Source organism: Bubalus kerabau, chromosome 8, assembly GCF_029407905.1.
Source record: "Bubalus kerabau isolate K-KA32 ecotype Philippines breed swamp buffalo chromosome 8, PCC_UOA_SB_1v2, whole genome shotgun sequence".
Classification (NCBI taxonomy): domain Eukaryota; kingdom Metazoa; phylum Chordata; class Mammalia; order Artiodactyla; family Bovidae; genus Bubalus; species Bubalus kerabau.
The window spans coordinates 117050181-117063142 of NC_073631.1; the positions used below are offsets into that span (position 1 = coordinate 117050181).

The 12962-nt window shown below is 62.4% G+C and overlaps 2 protein-coding genes across 3 annotated transcripts; one reads left to right on the plus strand and one right to left on the minus strand.

Annotated features, from left to right (window-relative positions):
- Nucleotides 1-1911: 1911 nt before the first annotated feature.
- Nucleotides 1912-5880, plus strand: ASIC3 (acid sensing ion channel subunit 3). 2 transcript variants are annotated; one of them, XM_055589616.1, is made up of 11 exons: nt 1912-2445; nt 3441-3591; nt 3758-3885; nt 4000-4195; nt 4288-4344; nt 4473-4620; nt 4906-4997; nt 5097-5176; nt 5285-5359; nt 5545-5603; nt 5704-5880. In XM_055589616.1, the coding sequence occupies exons 1-11, from the start codon at nt 1912-1914 to the stop codon at nt 5780-5782; spliced, it is 1599 nt and encodes a 532-aa protein (XP_055445591.1). In that variant the 3' UTR covers nt 5783-5880. The 2 variants fall into 2 exon arrangements, with proteins under 2 accessions (XP_055445591.1, XP_055445592.1); XM_055589617.1 differs by lacking the exon at nt 5545-5603.
- Nucleotides 5881-7037: 1157 nt separating this feature from the next.
- Nucleotides 7038-11344, minus strand: CDK5 (cyclin dependent kinase 5). The gene is made up of 12 exons (XM_055589618.1): nt 11187-11344; nt 10450-10538; nt 10293-10360; nt 10118-10178; nt 9963-10019; nt 8862-8957; nt 8650-8724; nt 8406-8502; nt 8195-8265; nt 7603-7662; nt 7411-7491; nt 7038-7299 (listed from the first exon to the last, which is right to left on the minus strand). Exons 1-12 carry the CDS (start codon nt 11221-11223, stop codon nt 7213-7215), a joined length of 879 nt encoding a protein of 292 aa, XP_055445593.1. The 5' UTR covers nt 11224-11344; the 3' UTR covers nt 7038-7212.
- Between the last annotated feature and the right edge of the window lie 1618 nt (nt 11345-12962).

Here is a 12962-nt window from a genome sequence, read left to right on the forward strand (position 1 = left end):
TTAAGCACCTGCTGCGGGCCGCCAAGCCCACGAGGTGGGGACAGGGAGGCCCCTGCCCACTGCAGTCTCACTGGGAGGATGGGCGATCACCGTGCAGCATGGCTGTGTTCAGTTGGCACACTTCCCCTCACTGCCAAGAGCCCACGTCTCGTGGAACCTCGCCACAGAGGCTCTGTGGAAGGACACGGAGTAGAAATGAACGCAGTTGGCAAACCAACGGAGATCAACCCACAGCCTGTCTCAGGCTGGCAGCGCCTCCTGCAGCCGCGGGCGAACCAGCGGCTAACCAAACATAGGGTCTGGCGGCCCAGCAGGCCCTCCCCAGCTAGGCCCCCTCAGCAGCTGCCTCCTTAGTGTCCCCTGTACTTCGGGTCAGCAAGACACTGGAACCCCACGAGGCCAGCAGGCCTGAAGCTCTGCTGTCTGTTTTTGAGCCGCCAGGAGCTCTCCTCTGCCCGACCCATCTCTGAAACATCCGAGGCATCATTCAAGGGCCCCAACTCTGCCCAGAGACAGCCAGTGTTACCACCCCATGCTGGGCTCTGGCCCAGGGGCCATGTAGTTCCTCCTTTAGAAAAGCACCCCCCCCCGCTCCCACCCACCTTTGGAAGACAGACACACGCCCCTGTTCCTGATGGGAGCACCCACTGTGGGGAATTTCATGGTGTCGATCAGGTTCCCCGTGCAGTTACCTTTTCTTGACCCGGCAGCTGTATTTCTGGGAGTTTCCATCTGTGCAGCGTTACTGAGAGCGCTGTTGTTTGCCATGAAAGACTGGAAACCCCCAGTATCCATCAACAGGGGTGTGGCTGTGTTAATACAAACAGTGCATCCGCATAAATGAAATGGTATGCGGCCGTTTAAAAAACACAGAAGGTTTCTGGGTGCTGGATACCACACGGCCTCTAGGATGTGTTGTTAAGTGAAAAGAGGTGTGAAGTTCACAGAGCATCCGTACTACCCGGGAGGGTGGCCCATGGGCACCTATGTCCCACCCGAAGGGTGACGGGTAAGCCCACCGTCACTGTGGCAGAGGCCAGCCCCCCCACCCAGACAGGAGGGCCTGCGCATACGGAGGTGGGAGAGGATCGCTGGAGATGGACCATCTTTGGACGTGGGGCCAGAGGAGCCCCCGGCACCCAGAGTCGTCTGGGACACTGGGGGCCCGGAAGGAAGAGCTCACTGATGCCAGCTCCCCATTGCTTTCCAGCCTGGTCGAGAGCCAGCTCTGCTGTTTGCAAAAGAGCAGATGAACCGGGGTGAGGTTGGAGGGGTGGGGGGGAGAGAGGGCTGGGCCAAGGGTCAGCGGCTGCCCCTCAGGCCCAACACTCAGGGGCTGCAGCTGGGAACCTGGGGTCCACCTGGAGCACCCCAGCCCCAGTTTGTCTCCGGGCTCCCCCTCCTCAAGCCCGATCCAGGAATGTGTGGTTTCCTGCTGGCGCCTCTGGTAGTCTCCACTGCCACACCCCCTCCCTCCCCACCCCCCCCTCCCCCGCTGCACTAATGGCTCAGCCTGGGGCCCCAGGGACCCCCCCGCACCCCCCCTACTGTTCTGCCAGCCCCCTCGCCCCCTCACCGCTGAAACCCAATCCTCTGCGGCAGCTCCGGCTCAGCCAAGCAGCCTCCAGCAGAGCCGCCCTGCCTGCCACGTCGGCTGCACCCTACCTGGTCTCTGCCACAGAGCGCCCCCCGCACCCCGGGGCCCATCACTGTGCCCAGCAGGGCCACCACCTGGGGCCAGAGGAGGCCAAGGGGACCTTCGACGGACAGGACAGCCCGTCTCCCCAGGCCAGTGCCTCTCCCCCGCCTCTCCCCTCCTTGACGCACCCCTGCATGACCCCTCCCAACCCTTGACTGACCCTCTCGCCTGACCCCCTGCGCCCCTGCACCCCCGCCCTGGGGGCTGCAGCCATGAAGCCCCCTGCGGGCCCGGAGGAGGCCCGGCTGCCCGCCTCGGACATCCGCATGTTCGCCAGCAGCTGCACCATGCACGGGCTGGGCCATGTCTTCGGCCCGGGGGCGCCTCCGGCGCGCCGAGGGCTGTGGGCTGCCGCCGTGCTCCTGGCCCTGGCCACCTTCCTGTACCAGGTGACGGGGCGGGTGCAGTACTACGGCGAGTTCCACCACGAGACGGCCCTGGAGGAGCGCGAGAGCCGCCGGCTCACCTTCCCGGCCGTCACCCTGTGCAATGTCAACCCTTTGCGGCGCTCGCGCCTCACGCCCAATGACCTGCACTGGGCCGGGCCCGCGCTGCTGGGCCTGGAGCCCGCCGAGCATGCTGCCTACCTGCGCGCCCTGGGCCGGCCCCCCGCGCCCCCCGGCTTCATGCCCAGCCCCACCTTCGATGTGGCCCGACTCTATGCCCGGGCCGGGCACGCCCTCGAGGACATGCTGCTGGACTGTCGCTACCGAGGCTGGCCTTGTGGGCCTGAGAACTTCACCACGGTGAGCCGTCTGCGCCAGCCTCCCCCAGAGCCAGGGGTCCTGGACAGCCGTGCCGCGCCAGGGGCCAGGGCTCCCCTCCCCTCGCCTCACCAGTGCCTTTCTGTTCAGCCCAAGAAGCAGTCCTTCTCAGCCCCCTCCTGACCCTCAGCTGGACCGCAGAGGGCAAGGTCACACTGGGGGCACTGGAGGCCCTCACCCAGGCTGGATCTGGGCCCAGGTCTGGTCTGGGGAGAGCCTGCCCCTAGGGAGTTGGGGTGTGCTGGGAGTGTCTGGTGTGCTGGGCCAGGGCCCCCTACTTCTCTGCCAGCAGGGAGGGAGCTTGATTTCCCTCTGCCTCTTCTGCCAGACCTGAAGGAGGGCAGCTGGGACCTTCTTCCTTTTATGCCAGTCTCCAAAGAAACACTTGTCCTGCGGGCTGTGCCCAGGGCCTGTGGTGAGGGTGAGGCATGGGGGTGATGGGAGCTGATGAGAGTCCAAGTCCATGTGCCGGTTAAGGGAGGGTCTGGAGGCATGAGGCTTCCCTGGTGGCTCAGCTACCAGGTAAAGAATCCGTCTGCAGTGCAGGAGACCCAGGTTCGATCCCTGGGTCGGGAAGATCCCCTGGAAGAGGAGATGGGCTACCCACTCCAATATTCTTGGGCTTCCCTGGTGGCTCAGCTGGCAAAGAATCCACCTGCAATGCAGGAGACCTGGGTTTCATCCCTGGGTCGGGAAGACCCCCTGGAGGAAGGCATGCAACCCACTCCAGTATTCTGGCCTGGAGAATCCCATGGACAGAGGAGCCTGGCAGGCTACATACAGTCCATAGGGTTGCAGAGTCGGACACGACTGAAGCGACTTAGCACACATGCTGGGGGCATGAAGATGCGGGCTTCAGTGTTCAAAGAGAGAGCCAGGTAGAGGCCAGGGAGGAGAGAGGTGGCAGGGTCCTCGCGCTGGCCTCTGGAAAGGGCCTGCTGGCCCCCGGAGATGTCTGTCCTCTGCCCGCCCCCCAGATCTTCACCCGGATGGGGCAGTGCTACACCTTTAACTCTGGCGCTGATGGAGCCGAGCTGCTGAGCACCCCCAAGGGCGGCATGGGCAACGGGCTGGAGGTTATGCTGGACGTGCAGCAGGAGGAGTACCTGCCCGTGTGGAGGGACGTGGGTACGGGAAGGGGAATGTGCAGGGGGCGTCCCAGGAGTGGGCCCACGTGGAGCCAGGCCTGTCCTTTCCTGTGGGAAGGGGTGAGGTTAGCTGGTCACAGTCCTGGGGAGAAGGGGCTGCAGCAGGGATCTGGGCCTCAGGACTCAGGGTCCCCCTCTTCCTGCAGAGGAGACCCCGTTTGAGGTGGGTGTCCGAGTGCAGATCCATACCCAGGAGGAGCCGCCACTCATCGACCAGCTGGGCTTCGGGGCAGCCCCTGGCTACCAGACCTTCGTGTCCTGCCAGAAGCAGCAAGCATCCTCCCTGGTGCCTCCACCCCACCCCCCCCAGACCCCATCCCAGCTCCTCACACCTGCCCCAGGGACCTCACTGCCCCCCAGGGAGCCTCCTTAACCCGCCCGCCTCCAGCTGAGCTTCCTGCCGCCGCCCTGGGGGGACTGCAGCTCTGTCTCTCTGGACCCTGACTTTGAGCCAGAAGCTCCTGGTCCTCTGGGTACCCCCAGCCCGGGCCTCAGCCCTCCCTATAGTCTAATGGGGTGTCGCCTGGCCTGCCAGAGCCGCTATGTGGCCCGGAAGTGTGGCTGCAGAATGATGCACATGCTGGGTAAGAGGCTGGGGGCCGCGGAGGAGGGGGTACGGGGAAGCGGGGGTCCTGGGGGCCGCTCCTGAAGCTGTCTCCTGCCCCCCACCGTGCAGGCAGTGCCCCAGTGTGCAGCCCCCAGCAGTACAAGGACTGTGCCTACCCGGCGCTGGGTAAGGGGAGAGCCTCCCCTGCACTCCGGCCCCACCCCCACTCCACACCCTGGCTCTGCCCGCGACCCGGACCCCGGCGCCAGCCCTGCGGGGCGGGAGGACCTGACCCCGGCGCCTGTGGCCGGCAGATGCCCTGCTGCGGAAGGACGCGTGCCGCTGCCCCAACCCATGCGCCAGTACGCGCTACGCCAAGGAGCTCTCCATGGTGCGGATGCCCAGCCGCCCCGCCGCCCGCTACCTGGCCCGGAAACACAACCGCAGCGAGGCCTACATCTTGTGAGCTGGGCGGGTGGCCTGGGGGCGGGGCGGGACCCCTCCTCCGGGCTGAACCTCCCTGCGCACCCAGGGCTGGGAAACCCGGCTACCCATCGCTCCCCGGCTCTGGGGGCTCTGGGCAAGCGCCTCAACCTTCCTAAGCTGGGCTCTTCTGAAAAACGGGCTCCCCCCACCACCGCCCTCCCCACCAGGGCTCACGAAAGGTCCCAGAGACCAGAGAACGGGGTACCCGTTCCTGCCAGCAGCTGGCACTAGGAGTGTCCAACAAACACTCTCCTCCTCCAGGGAGAACGTGCTGGTGCTGGACATCTTCTTCGAGGCCCTCAACTATGAGACGGTGGAGCAGAAGAAGGCCTACGAAATGTCCGAGTTGCTCGGTGTGTCTGCGCCTGCGTGCAGCTAGCGCCCTGCAGCCCAGGGGGAGGCATGGGCAGGGCAGACAGCTGTGGGCTGACGGGGTGACCCCGCCTCCACAGGTGACATTGGGGGCCAGATGGGACTGTTCATCGGGGCCAGCCTGCTCACCATCCTGGAGATCCTGGACTACCTCTGTGAGGTGGGAGGGCCTGGGCCCCAGCTGGGGGAGGGGGAGGAGTCAAGGCACAGCATCGCAGGGTGGGGGTGGGTGGGCGTGGGGTCCACCTCCAGCGCTGCTTGTCCCCAGGTGTTCTGGGACAGAGTCCTGGGTCGTCGCTTCTGGAACCGAAAGCACCCCCAGAGGCCCTCCAGCGCCAATCTGGTAACAGCCCCCCGAACCCTACCCCTGCCATTGCCACTGTGGGTGCTCAGCCCCCTCCTAAGTGTAGAACGCCATCCCTACCCAGCTGGGAGGCAGGGGAGGGGCAGTGACCCTGTCTGGGGTGGCAGGTGGGAGAGACCCCTCTATCCCCGCCCCCACCTCTGACCCTCTCCCTCCTCTCACAGCTTCAGGAAGGGCTGGGCAGCCATCGGACCCAAGTTCCCCACCTCGGCCCAGGCCCCAGGTAATAAGAAATGGCCTCCTGAGGCCAGGAAGGAGGGCAGAGCTTAGGTCTGGGAGGGCAGGGGCCAGGCAGGACCCAGCACTGCGGTCTGTCTCCCCAGGCCTCCCACCTCCTGCTCCGCTGTCGCCAAGACCCTCTCTGCCTCCCACCGCACGTGCTACCTCGTTACCCGCCTCTAGACGTGGGGGTGGGGGCACGGTGTCTTCAAGGCCGCACCCTGACACCCTGGATGTGACCAACCTGCCTGCATCTTTGCCGCCTTCACCCCAAATAAAGTTCTAGCGCATCAGCCTCCTCTGCCGTTCCTCTTACAGGCCGACTGGCCCGGCCACCTTCAGCCCTACTCAGCCCCAAGAAGGCCTCTGCCCACCATCACCCAGCAGATGCGGTGTCCAAAACGTTAACCCCCCAGAAATCTCTCTATGAGAGAAGTGCGCTGGGAGGGCAGGGGTCACTGCACCTCCCTGTGAGTGAGTTTTGTCAAACCAACAACTCAGAGGCAGGCAGACCCGAGGCAGCGGTAGGACGCACCCCTGGGGTCCTGTCAGGGAAGGGCGGGCGGGAGGCTCTTATCTGGAGCCCCCCGAGAAGCGGGGGAACAGGCAGCGGGAAGCGGAGGGGCAGCCCGCTCCCAGGAACCAGACTGTTGTCCTGTTTGAGGTGGTCGTGATTTTTTCTCAGGTTAGGGACTGAGTGCTGGTGTGGCCCCCATCTCCAGGGGAACCTCTCTTTGCTTCCCCAGCCTCCTGGCAAGAGCCAAAGGCCCCAGCTTGGGGTTGGGGAGGAGCCCCTTCCCACCCCTGCCAGGAAGCACACACCCAGACCCGCTTTCCCTGCACCTTCTCTGTACCCTAAGTGTCGGAAAAGGACAGATTAGGGAGCAGGGCTAGGGGGGTTCCCAACCACAGCTGTGGGCCTCTCCTGGCCCAGCCTGCAGGCCTAGGTGTGGGGGATGAAGACGGAAGAGGAGGGGCGGGTACACAAGGGACCAAAGAACCATGAAGAAAGGCCAGCCCTCTGCTCCCCATTATTTCTGGTGGTTGCTCCCCATTTCTGGTGGTTGCTCCCCATTTCTGGTGGAAACCCATCCTTGCCTTTGGACACTGGCAGCCTCGCTCCCCAGGACCAGCTCCTCCTGGGCAGAGGAAGGGGCGGGGACAAGAGCACACAAACCACTGCACACACACACACCTGCAGGAGCAGCGTTGCCTCCCGCCCCCAGCACAGACACATGGGGTGAGCGTCACAGCCTCCAAGCCCCAGCCTCTGGCCACTTACAGTAGCAGAGCAAGGGCGGGGCAGTTAGGTTGCTGGAGCTGGAAGCAGGGTGACAGAGGGTGATCCAGTGAAGCAGACGCTCTCCCCCCAGCACTGCCCCGCCCCGCCCCGCCCCACCCCACCCCAGAGCGCGTCACCACCACATCAACCAGACAGTGGGAAAGGAGCCAATTTATGAAATTAAATAAAGTCCACGGAGGGAGTGAAGACCACGGGTGAGGGCACCTCCACCCTGACCGGCCCAGCACAGCTGGAGCTCGGCACACAGCGCATCCCTGCCTTTCACCCCCTCCCCAGAGGGGGCGTCAAGTGTGGCCCCCAGCCCTGGAGCCTAGGGGGGGCAGAAGTCGGAGAAGTAGGGATGCTGCAGGGCCTCCTCCGCCGAGATGCGCTGGACCGGGTTACACTTGAGCAGGTTCTGGATGACAGGAAGAGGTGAGGTGGGTTCAGGCCAGGAGGCCTTGGGCTACCCCAGTCCACACCAGCCCCAACAAGTGCGCTGGCCGCCCCCCACGCTGCCCTTCATCACCTGCAGCAGGTCCCTCCCTGTGGCGTTGAGCTTGGGCACGACGTTCACCAGGGACGTTGTGGCCGGGTACATCGGGTAGGGCTGTTGGGGGGCAGGGAGAGTCAGACCAGCGGTGAAGGGGCGTGGAGGCTGCCAGGGCCCGACACTTGGGGTGAACCACGCATGACCCCCGCCCCCCTTGCCCCATCACACCTTATAGTCTGGCAGCTTGGTCATGGCGGGCCACTGCTCCTCGGTTGGCGTGCCCAGGAGTGTGTCCACGGGGTCAAGGGCCACTCAGGTGGAGGAAAGGGGCAGGCAAGCGGTTCTCTCCCCGGGAAAGGAGGTTCCTCCTACCCACCCCCACCCCAGCCCTCCTCACTCCATCCCCCAGTTCACGACACGAGCCCATGCCACCCTCATGCACAGTCTCAGCTGCATGCTGTTCTAGCAGACCAGATACTTGACAGCCATGATTAACTACTTTGATTGGAGCCCTGAGGTCTGTGGCCCCAGTGAGGCCCCCTCTATCACCTTCCTGCTCCCTCACCCTAAGGATTCAGCTCTCAGCAGGGGGGGACCGAGCCCTCCCTGCCTACCAGCCATACCAGCCAGCAGCACGCACCTGCCCCGTGACCTCCAGGGTGCTCACCACCCTCTGCCCTCAGGACAAGCCCGGAGGTGCCCCCAGTCCTGGCCCCGCCCCTCACTGCCCTCCCCGCCTGCACTCTGAGCTCTGGGGGGGCTTTCAGATCCCCTCCCGGGGGTTGGGGGGCGGCGTGAGGTGAAGGGAGATGGAAGGATATCGGAAGATCCTCTTCAGCTGGTCGTCTACATCATTGCCAGGAAAGAGGGGCCGCCCAGCATTGGCCAGCTCTGGGGGAGAGGCGGGGGCGATATGAGAAGAACCCCTCACCCCCATGCCCCCCACTCCCACCGCAGGGGCCCCACTCTGTTCCCCAGAGGTACCCTCCACTCCATTGGGAGAGCACCTCTGCAGAACCCGGACACGTCACCTGCGAAGATGCAGCCGGCTGACCACATGTCGATGGACGTGGAGTACAGCTTGGCCCCAAAGAGGACATCGGGTGGGCGGTACCACAGCGTGACGACCTGGAGAAGAAGACCCCACCCATGGGAACCCCTAGTTAGAGATGGAGGAGAGTGCCCAGACAGGAGTCCTGGAGGAGGAGCTGAGCGATGCTCGTTGGGGACCCCCTCCCTCACTCCCAGCATCCCACCCTTACCCCTGCAGCTCACCTCAGCTGAGTAACAGCGAACGGGGATCCCAAAGGCGCGAGCCAAACCGAAATCAGCCAGTTTCAGCTCCCCATTCTGGGGGTGGGTGGGGAGACAGGCATGGAGAGGGGCTCTTCACAGTCTGAGGGCAGGCCCCCTGCTCCAACCTTCCTGCCTGGTTCCCCTCACCCTGCCCCCGCCTCCCAGACACGCTGCCCCCTCCCCAGAGGTACCCTGTTGATGAGCAGGTTCTGAGGCTTCAGGTCCCTGTGCAGCACGTTTCGGCTGTGACAGAAGCCCAGGCCTTTCAGCAGCTGGAAGAGGAATGACTGGGGCGGGGCAGGGAGGAGGTCATCAGACCCTCTGGATGGGACGTGCACCCTGCGGGGGATCATGGGCCCTGAAACCCCAGCCGTCTTTCAGCACCAAGCTCAGGGCAACTCACCCCTTCACTACTGAGGATCTTCTTTGTACTCTGCTGGGTACTCGAAATGAACGCCGAATGGGGGAGCCCTGGTCCCCACCTTTCTGGAACTGGCAGCTTGGTGGGGCTTCCTGCCTTCCCATCCCACACTGCTGTCTGTCCCCTACCTGGCCTCATTTGAACACGGACATCATAACCATCCATGTGTATATTGTGCCGTGTTATCATTTATCATTCTTGAGAATCCCTTGGACAGCAAGGAGATCAAACCAGTCCATCCTAAAGGAAATCAACCCTGAATATTCATTGGAAGGACTGACATTGAAGTTCCAATACTCTGGCCACCTGATGCAAAGGGCCAACTCATTGGAAAAGACCCTGATGCTGGGAAAGATGGAGGGCAGGAGGAGAAGGGGACGACAGAGGATGAGAGGGTTGGATGGCATCACCGACTCAATGGAATGAGTTTGAGTAAACTCCAGGAGATAGTGAAGGACGGGGAAGCCTGGCGTGCTGCAGTTGATGGGGTTGCAAAGAGTCAGGACTGAGCGACTGAACGACAACAACAGATATCAAGCACTTATTTCCCTTGGAACCTTGGACAGGGCACTTGGGCCTAGAACAGTGCCTGGCACACAGCATTCAGTAAGAATCAGTAGGATGAGTGAATCTCTTGGAACCTCATTTTCCCACCTCTCGAATGTAAATCCTATCACTGACATCAGAGTTCCTTTCAGGTTAAAGGGGTCACGTGAAAATGATCACTAAAACGGAGGCTCCTAGAAGCAGAAACAGGGTTTTCTCCTCCCCTCGTTCCCTGAGTGTCTCCATGAGGGGCCTGGGAACATGTTCACTGAATACAGACTCCAAATCCAGCCTCAATGAGCTCCCAGGAAACCGGTTTCCTTACCTTCACAATTTCAGGATCTAGGTCACCATTGCAGCTGTCGAAATACTTCTTAAGGTCCTGAAAAAGGAATGGGGGTGGGGGATGGGACAGAGATGAACCTCAGCTGGGGTCCCTGTATCCTCCCAAGGCTACTGGCCCTCCAGCCCCCGTTTCACCTGGTCGCAGAACTCAAAAACCAAAGTCAGCTTCTTGTCGCTGTGCAGGACGTCATGGAGCCTGGGGAGAAGTGAGGGCTTGGGCAGGCAGGGCCACAGCCTGCACCTAAGAGCCCAATATCAGCCCAGCCCATCTCTGAAGCCCCCACCTCCTCTGACCCAGCCACCCACACACCTGACGATGTTCTTGTGCTTCAGCTCCTTGAGTAGGCAGATCTCCCGAAGGGCAGAACTCGGCACGCCCTACACGTTGGAGGGGCCAGGTGGCCACAGTCACATCCCACCCGGCCCAGGCCCCCAGCCCCTCCCTGGCCCTGGCACCCAAGTCCTACCTCGTCATCGTCATCCAGCCTCACCCGTTTCAGAGCCACAATCTCATGAGTCTCCCGGTTTTTGGCCTTGAACACTGTTCCATAGGTGCCTAGAGGAAGGAGGGGAGGGGTAGGGAAAGGATGGGGCACACTTTCCCAACTCAGGAAGCCCCTGCCGGGACAGCAAGCAGCGTGGGAGGGTGTTACTGCTGATACTAGAGGAGCAAGGGAAGATATCTGGGGTAAAGGTTGGGCATGGCAGAGAGCTCTGTGTGTGGTGATGTGGCAAAGAGGCGCTGCAGATGGCTCAAGGGTGAAGGGGCCAGGTGAGGAGGTCTAGCACAAAGGCCGAGCTTCTGGAGGGTCTGGAAATAGGGAGCAGGGGTCTGGGAGAATAAGGGCTGGCAGGAACGCAGAGGTTGGAGGTCTGCAGAGAGAACTGAGGCTGGGGGTGGGTCAGGTTGTGCAAGAGGTGCTGAGTGAGGATGGAGAGGAAATGCAGGACGTGTAGAGGTCGGGAGGTGGGTCACTGGGAGTGCTAAGGTGGGGAGTGGGGCGTCCATGGGAAACGCTAGCGGCGGGGGGGCGGGGAGGGGGACTGCTGTCTGCACGGAGTGTTGAGCTAGGGGGCCAGGGCTGCAGCCAGTGCTGAGGTCGGAATCTGTGGGTATTGCTGACGGTAGAGGAGCCAGGGCTGCAAGTAATGCTGAAGGGTCTGCAGAAGAAGATTTTGCAGGAGCATCTCGCGGTCCCATTACCTTCCCCAATCTTCTCCAGTTTCTCATATTTCTGCATCACGGCAGCCGCGCGAGGACCCTTGCGGGCCCTGGGTTCTGAGACTCCGGGCCCGGCGTTGCAGAGGAGGCGGTACCCCAGCCTCCGGGCCCTGCCCCGCCCTCCCGCCTGCGCATGGGCTTCTGGGGCTTGTAGTCCTAGGACGCCAGGTGTCCCAATAGCGCCCGGGGTGGTAGGCAACAAAAAGACTACAACCCCCAGCAGGCTGCGCTCGGGCTCGCTGCAGCTCTTGCCTCCCCGGGACTCCGGTTCCACCGCGGAGGCCACCTTTGGACTTCAAGTTCCAGGAAGCACTGCGTGTCCGCTTTCCCGGCTCCTCACAGTCGCGCGCGGCTCCCAGGGTGCCCCGCTCGGGTATTCCTTTCAGTGATTACACGCTTCTTTGGGAAAAGAGTCTCTCCGGGACTACACGTTCCAGAATGCTGCAGGGGTGGGGGCGGTGGTGGGGTGGGGTGGGGTGGGGTGGAGGGGCGCTTTCCAGAGTCCGGGCTTTGGCAGCCTGCCTCCCGAGCCCAGGTGGCCCTGGCTCTGCCCGGGTTGATGGTGTTGAGCTTCCAACGACCTCCTGACACTCCCATAACCGGTTCGAACCTCTCCCTGGGCCGTCCAGTGAGCTCAGGATTGCCTGGGGAATGGCTCTGAGCCATATCTTGCCGATGATGACTTCACAGGGGCCAGCTGCCCGCAAGGCTGGAAAGAGAGACAGGTGTGCCCCACTGGAGGCTGGATTCACCATAAGCCAGAGACTTCTCTCTCTCCCCTTTTTGTGGTCCCGGAACCCACCCGACTCCAGCAGTTCGCTCCTCCCTGATATTCCGAGGCAAGCTGGCGCACTGGGGAGGTGTACCCACCCTCTCCCACCCCACCCCCACCACCTTACAGAGCCCCGGCCCACTGGAGTCGGCCAGGGTGTGGCCCTAGAGCTGGCAGGTTGGTTACCGCCCTCAACAGACAGAAGGACGGACAGAAGCTACACTTGAAGCGGCCTTGACCTCATCCCTTAAGGAGTTGATTATAGATTTATCTTGTGGCTTCTCTCTAATTGTCTCATGATTGCATTCTTGAGGGCTGTGAACTGGATGAAAACTGCCCTCAAACAGCACTCCTCGGCGCCGCCGGAACCGACGTAGGGGCTTAAACAGTTTGTTAATTAACTCGTTTATGTCTGAACGTTTTCTGCGTACACAATGCTGTCCTTCCCTCGGTGGCAGACTCTCAGAAGCGAAACATAGATTCGCTTATCTGGAAGAATTTATAATTTGAGAAAACAAGAAATAGATCTTTAAATGACAGGTGATGACTATGAATAGGGTTCGAGAAAGGAGGTCACGGCAGGGAATCTATCCGAGGCAGAAGTCCCCCGGTTCGGAAAGACTTAGCACAGAGTAATGGGTATCCAACCCGCACCGCCATCACCGCTCTTCGACCCCACCCCCGCCCTCCTGGCAAAGATAGGGGCTTCCTTGGAGGCACTGGGGACAACTAAGGGTGGAAGGCTGGGGCTGCCTGCGGGCGCAGAGAGACTCTTGACCCCCGATGCATTGATATTTCAATTTCCTCCGAATTGCCTAATAGCTTGGTGCCTCTCCTCACCCCCCCTCCCCGCCCCCCGCCTGGGATTCCTAGGATGAGGCGGGCTTCCTTTCCGCCCAGAGGGCCAAATGAAGCTAGGAGACGGCGTCTCCAGGCACCCGAGCTCGTTGCGGGGAAGCGCTGGGCGGCTGCCTCCCGCCGCGCGG

Bases quoted from the DNA above. Each gene is read 5' to 3' on its own strand.
- ASIC3 (XM_055589616.1), top strand. From the start codon at position 1,912: ATGAAGCCCCCTGCGGGCCCGGAGGAGGCCCGGCTGCCCGCCTCGGAC. The intron at 2,446-3,440 runs GTGAGCCGTCTG...CCCGCCCCCCAG, and splicing joins GGCCTGAGAACTTCACCACG to ATCTTCACCCGGATGGGGCA. The intron at 5,177-5,284 runs GTGGGAGGGCCT...GCTTGTCCCCAG, and splicing joins TCCTGGACTACCTCTGTGAG to GTGTTCTGGGACAGAGTCCT.
- CDK5 (XM_055589618.1), bottom strand. From the start codon at position 11,223: ATGCAGAAATATGAGAAACTGGAGAAGATTGGGGAAG. The intron at 10,020-10,117 runs GTGAAACGGGGG...TTCCTTTTTCAG, and splicing joins TTTTTGAGTTCTGCGACCAG to GACCTTAAGAAGTATTTCGA. The intron at 7,663-8,194 runs TATCCTTCCATC...CCCGTGGACACA, and splicing joins AGCTGAAGAGGATCTTCCGA to CTCCTGGGCACGCCAACCGA.